The sequence below is a fragment of the Lathyrus oleraceus genome, chromosome 5 (genome assembly GCF_024323335.1).
Source record: "Lathyrus oleraceus cultivar Zhongwan6 chromosome 5, CAAS_Psat_ZW6_1.0, whole genome shotgun sequence".
NCBI classification, from domain to species: Eukaryota; Viridiplantae; Streptophyta; class Magnoliopsida; order Fabales; family Fabaceae; genus Lathyrus; species Lathyrus oleraceus.
Genome location: NC_066583.1, coordinates 37,203,407 through 37,210,376, shown reverse-complemented (window position 1 = coordinate 37,210,376; position 6,970 = coordinate 37,203,407). Strand labels below are relative to the sequence as shown.

Here is a 6,970-nt window from a genome sequence, read left to right as displayed (position 1 = left end):
CAATATAAAATGTAATTAAATGAAATAAAATGCACTAAAAGTATTTTCAAATGAATTTTAAAATAGAAATAAAATGAAAAATCCATAATGTCCTTCAAAACACCAAATAAATGACCAAGAAATTATGGAAGGTTAGAAATAAAATAAGAAGCATATAATAAAGTTTTCAGAATTTAAAAATGCTAAAAAGTATTTTTAAACCAATTAAAACAAAGGAGAAAGGGGAAAATTCATGAAAAATAGAAAATCAGTGAAATAAAATATGGAAAAATAAAGATCAGATGAAGAAAAATAAAAGAGAATTTTAGAAATTATTTTGGGATTTTTGGATGAAAAATGAAATTACTATGAATTTTAAAAGAAAAAGCAATTAAAAATAATTAAAGAAAAATAACTAAAATCAGGAAAAACACGGAGTATTGGATCACGTCTCATTAATTGATGTGGAAAATCCAACATTCCCCAGGTCAAAGAGCACGATGGAACGTGCTACAAGCACCGCACATAATCCAATTCAAATCCAACCAATCAAAACATTTCAAATGTCCAATGTGTTTGGCCAAACTCAGACGACCTGGAACACTCCGGTGAGCTCTCACCGGAGCTTTACCGTTTGGTAAATTCAGAATACAAGACCATCACCATTGTGATCCTCTTCTCATCCCGAATTTCACCTCATGCTCCAAATTCATTTATCTAAATCGAGCATAGGGAATTTTAGAGAAGTTTCAGAAGTAAGCAAGCCATGAAAAATAATATTAAATGATGAACACAATCAATTAACATCAGCTAAGTTAGGGGAAAACATCAGAGAGTGAATGACTACATTGTGTTAACTTATTTGAGTTCAAATGATGCTCAAGACTACCTTGCCCAGATGGTGATCAGAAGTTGATGAAGCTCGATCTGGTTAGAGAACTTCAGAAGGTCTTAGAGCTTGGGAATTTTTGCAAAACTTTTAGAGGATGCCGAAGATGCTAATGGAATCAAGAAATTGGATTGAAACAAGTGAAACTCAAAACCCGATAGTTGAATTTTTATGGAAAATTTCAAGTTGCAGCAAGGATTTCTTGGCTCTCCAAAGCTCGGAAATGAATGCAATAGCTTCCTCTATTTCTAGGGAATGTGTTTGGATCCAAATACGTGTGAAAAGATGCTGAATTCATGCAAAACAAATTTGATCAGAATGTGAGAAAAGTGTGACTTGCAACTCATCAAAACTCAGCCAAATGATGCGTTTTAAGGGTCAATTAACTTTTGGAGACTTATTTAAACATGTTTAGGTCCAAAACACTTGTTAATTTGGCTTGGAATTAAGATTAGTAGAGTTCAAAATTTGGGCAATGGTAATTTCTTCAGTTACAAGTCACCGTGTTTAACCCAATGGGGAACCCTACTCAGGAGGCTTTTTGATCCCATTCTTTTTTCAATGTGTTGACATTATGGAAAAGATTACAATGTGACAAGAAAGGTTGCATTTGGATGCTTGAAAACTAATTTATGTCATGTTGAAGTTGGCATGAAAAACTGATCTTATAACAGAAATATTTGAGTGCTTCATGGCTGAAAATGACCTGTAATGTCTCAATGAATTCCATGGTCTTCCAAGTATATTTTAACCTTGATCCTTGAAGCAAACTTGTAGAGGGAATCACAAATGACATTGTGAAAAATGAATCAGCCTCAAATGTTGAAAATTGAAGAAGTTATGATCTTTTAAATTTGAGGAAAAGTCACTTGAAAATAGGTCAAATTTCACTAAGTCCACAAATGACCTATAATGTCTCCAAACTTTTGATGATCCTCCAAGAATAATTGGATCTTATCATGTAAGGATAAATTGCATAGGATGTTGAGAAGAGTCATATGAAAAAAGAATCATTCAAAAATATTGAGAATTGAAGGAGTTGTGATCCTTGGGACCTTGACTTGAAATATTGACTTTTTGGTCAAACCACTTAGAACAAGCTTGTGTACTTGAACTTTTCCTTGCATTTCAAAGCACATGGGTGATCATATGAACTCAAAATAAGGTGTCCTTAATTTCCTATTGATTAAATTTCTCAAAGCTTGAAGTTACTTATTGAAGAAGGCATGCAAATAAACACATGAACCTTTGACTTTCCTTGAGAAGTAAGCAACAAAACTTTGAGATGCTCTTGATTGAAAAGTCATACCTTGCACAACAAAATTAAGGAAAATAAAACATATTTTTGCTATTTCGATTAGTGGTTATATAAGCAATTGATCATATAAACACAAAGGTAAAACACTAACAAAGAAGTGCTTGGTGATCCCTGCAAGAAGTAAACCCAAATATGTTGGAAGAGGGACCAAGAGGTGACCTTGTTTATCTGCAATGATGCAAATGATATGTGGAATATTAGGGTTAAAAATTAGGGTATGACAATATGTTTTTGCAAATATCACTGTTTTTTGGGCATAAAACCTCACAATGTTTTTTTTTCTTCAGGGATCTTGTCCAAAATGCTCTGAAAGATGGAAGACTAGAGTTTTTTTTGACAAGAGTAAGGCGCCTATGAAGATTGATTATGGTCAACTACAGGTCGAAGATGCCCACTATGTTGAGCCAATGGATATTAACATGGTCAAAATTATTGAAGATTTTAACATGGAGGCTGAGGAACAGGCTGTCGATAGCAGCAAAAAATAAAATAAAATCTATCTACACCAAATCTGAGGAAGGTCGGGTTGACTTCCTTCACCGCTGTAAGGCTAAAGAGTCGAAGGTGATGCTCTGTTCAAGATGTAGTGTAGTCTTCAGCAAAAGGCTGCTAAGGAGGTAGAGAATGCTCAACAGACGCATCAGAAGGGAAATTGGAAGAATAAAAAACCTTAGTTCTAATTTGACAAAAGGGGAGTCCCCAAAAAGATAACAGTTCCCGACTCATCAGAGGAACAAATCTGGAACCTATGTTCCGGAATCCAACGCTCCCCATGGGAAGTGGATGCGGCCTGCATGCAAGGAAGAATCTAGCTACCATAAAAAGAATAATTTTAAGATGGGTAGAGGTTCCTCACTAACTTATCGAGAGAAATTTTTGGTGTCGGAGAAACGTTCCTATCAACCCAACAATTACAAAGTAAAAAATCCAATGTCAAGGACCCAATGAAGGAGGTTGCTGAGTCGAGTAGCAACAAACCATATCAAAACCAAGTTAGTGATCAAGTCAAGAAGCCACTAGGAAGACAACTATTTCTCCCCCATGTCGGTTAAGGCGTAAGGAAAAGGAAAAGAGGAGGCACCACTCAATGATGACGAGAGGGTGACAAATAATTTTGATTTAGGGTAGTATGATGACTTCGACGTCATATGTAATGTAGTTTCATTGCTTCCGATTGAATAGAATTGTATAACAGAGGTGACGGAACCGGTGGATTAGAACGGGAAGAAGATGGCAAAGCATCAACCTATATGTTACTTCGTGATGAATAACGACTGTACTGAGGAGAAAAATGCTTTCTTTGAGATTCCAGATGAGGGAATGGAAAGTCACTTAAAACCTTTATTCATCAGGGCTAAAATTGAGAATACCATAATTAATAAGATTTTGATTGATGGAGGTGCTAAAATCAAGTTAATGCCCCATTTTTTATTAAAGAAAATAGGAAAGGATGATACCGATCTGAGGCCACACAACATGGTGTTATCAAATTATTAAGGCAAGACAGGGAATACTCTAGGTTCGATACAAGTCGCTTGACTGTTGGGTCAATAACCAGGCCTACTGTTTTTATGGTGATAACATCAAAGACAATCACAATTTACTCATAAGTCAGGAGTGGAATCATGGCATAAAGGATGTGCCATAAATACTCCATCAGAGAGTTGTAATATGGCGGAATGATGGGATTATAGAAAATATAGAGGCGGATCAGGGCTATTTTATGGCGGAGTTGAATCACGTTGATTGAAGAAACTTTGATAAAAGCCTAGCCAACATTACATCTGAACCATGGGTTTATATGCGATAGAGATATTATGAGATATGGAAGCTTATACACCATCCAACCGACTGGTTAGGTGATGAACTCGACGATGATGTCCGAGTTCAGCGCTTTGGAGCGAATTTTGGCTTACGTAGTTAAAAATAGATTAAAAGCGGCCTTAGAGGATGAAGTACAACATATGGTTGTCAAAGCCAATGAAATAGAAATATTTAACGTGGGGAAAATAATAAATATTAATCCGGAACCACCCGAAGAGCTACAATCAGCAGGCATGGAAAATAGTGGGGTGGAAGGCCAGAGGCTCAACAACATCTATGACGATGAGCCTTTGGGTTTTGAGAAGGATCCTGTCATATCAGCCACAAAGATTTAGCCCCGGTATCCCTTAGAGGAAATTAACTTGGGTGAATGAACAAATAAAAGGCTGACATATATCAGTGCCAACACTGACCCAAGTTTGAGATTAGAGGTAATTAAAATACTTTGATAATATAAATAATGTGTTGCATGGATTTGGTGGAACTAAAGTTGTCGGTAAAGCCTGGAAAAATTCGGTCAAGCAAATGCCAAGACGGTTTGCACTAGAGGTTATGTCAAAAATAAAAGAGGAGATCGAAAGACTCCTAAAAAGCAAGTTCATAAGAACAACAAGGTATGTCAAATGGCTTGCAGACATTTTCTGATAATTAAGAAGAATGGTGTATTATGGGACGATTCCACATTCCTCTAGGTATTTGGCAAAAGGCCATGGACGTTTTTCACCTGAACCGTTATATATGCCGTAATATTCACCACCACGGTCAGATTTGACTTTCTTAATTCTTTTTTTGAGTTGATTCTCAAATTCGGTATTAAACGATTTGAGCACATCCAAAAATTAAGACTTTTCATGTATAAGAAATATGTATGCATATCTAGAATAATCATCTATGAATGATATAAAATATTGTTGATCATTCCAAGAAGGTGTCGGAAATGGTCCACAAATATCCGTATGTATCAAATCTAAGACATTTGTAGCTCTATATGCACCAAATTTCTTTGGTTTGGTCTGTTTCCCTTTAACGCATTCAACACAAACATCAAAGTTTGTTAAGTCAATGGAATCTAAAATTCCACCAAACACTAGTCAATCAACTCTATTTTTAGAGATGTGACCAAGGCGCTTGTTCCATAATGTTCCTGATTTTTTATTATCAATTTTACGCTTAGTATCACGTGTTTCCACATTTAAGGATTCGCCATAGATAGCTATTATGTCAAGCAAATATAGATTATCATGACTCATAAGTGAACCAGTTCCAACAGTATTTGAATTAAAAGACACCTTAAACATATTATTCTCAAATGAACACAAATAACCTGATTTGTCCAAATAAAAAATTGACATTAAATTACGTCTAAATGACGGAATAACAAAAGTTCTTTTTAAATCCAAATAAAATTCAGTACTCAATAACAATCTAAAACTCCCTACAGCTTCCACCTCCACCGACTTTCCATCTCCAACATAGATGTATCTTTCAACATTATTTGGCTTCTGATAGTTGAGACAACCCTGCATTGAAACACTGATGTTAGTAGTTGCACCTGAGTCTAACCACCAAGTGTTTTTAGGTATTAAAGCTAAATTGACCTCAAAACAAACCAAAGTGAGAAATGTATCTTTCTTTGCACGCCAATCGTGATATTTAGGAAATTCCTTTTTCACATGTCCAGACGCTTTGCAAAAGAAACAATTATCATCCTGTTTTTGTTTGTTTTTTTGGTGGAACACCTGCAACTTCATTATTGGAATCATAAGTTTTATTTCTTTTGTCGTTGTCTTTAGAGGTGCTAACAAAATGAGCACTTTCTGTCTTATCCTATTCCATCATTTCCTCTTCTTGCACCACCAAATGAAATGAGCTCATTAAGAGACCATTTATCCTTCTGACAATTATAAGATATCTTAAACTGACGAAACCGTGAAAGAAGAGAAAGAAATACTAAATGAATGAGAAAATCTTCAGACAACTCAAGCTTTAGTACCTTAAGTTTTGAAATAATATTTGACATGCTCACAATGTATTCCCTTATATTTCTTTTGCCTTGATACTTCATGAAAATCAAGTTTTGAAGAAGAGTACTCGTTTCCGCCTTATCGCGTTTCTTAAAGGGATTTTCAATCTCAGCAAGAAAATCTTTGATATTAGTTATATCTTTCGATATAGTACCCCTAAAGACCTCAAGAATGTCATGCTTAATGATCATGAGACACATGCGATTGGAGCAATATTACTTCTCATAATCTTTCCTCTGTTCAGAGGTGGTAGATTCCGTAGGAGAAGCATATTATTCTTTTCTTAATGCAAGGTCTAGATCCATGTAGGAAAGAACAATTTCTATGTTCTCTTTTTAGTCATTGAAATTTTCCCCATTAAGGATCGGAACCGAATTCAGATTAACAGATATTGAAGCAATTGTAGCTGAAAAGAATAACAAAATTAAACATTTAAATATATTCACATAAAATAAAATAAAAAACTGAATTATCAATTTGTTCAAATAAAGACATAACTCATCTCAAGAAATCTAGTGCACCAACAATATTGAGTCTTTGTACAATAATATTAACTGCAAGTGATACTCTTATTGTAACGGTCGAACATTGATAATAAAAACATGAAGAATAATAAACCCCTCTTTGCATTGATTTATTATTCACATGTAAGACCTCATAAATATCACATATTTACCATCGCATGCGCGTATGAAAATCGGCCAACCACCGACTGTCATTTGGGTCAATTGATACTCGCATGGACAAACATACACACAAACCATAAAAAAATGTAAAACATTTTTCTTAAGCAATTTCTACAAAAGAGGTAATTTTGACGACTTTTTCATTTCAACTACTTATTAAAGAATGTTAAATCACTGTATAAAAATACAATCTCTAGTCAAATTCGAATAAAATTGATCCAAAATAAAATAAGAATTAAATTATAATAAC

At 34.6% G+C, this 6,970-nt stretch overlaps 1 protein-coding gene across 1 annotated transcript; it reads right to left on the bottom strand.

Moving 5' to 3' along the window:
• Positions 1–5,832: 5,832 nt before the first annotated feature.
• LOC127078602 (uncharacterized) lies at positions 5,833–6,234 on the bottom strand. The gene has a single exon (XM_051019041.1). The coding sequence runs from the start codon at positions 6,232–6,234 to the stop codon at positions 5,833–5,835; it is 402 nt and encodes a 133-aa protein (XP_050874998.1).
• Between the last annotated feature and the right edge of the window lie 736 nt (positions 6,235–6,970).

Coding starts and splice junctions, on each gene's coding strand:
- LOC127078602 (XM_051019041.1), bottom strand. CDS start 6,234: ATGTGTCTCATGATCATTAAGCATGACATTCTTGAGGTCTTTAGGGGT.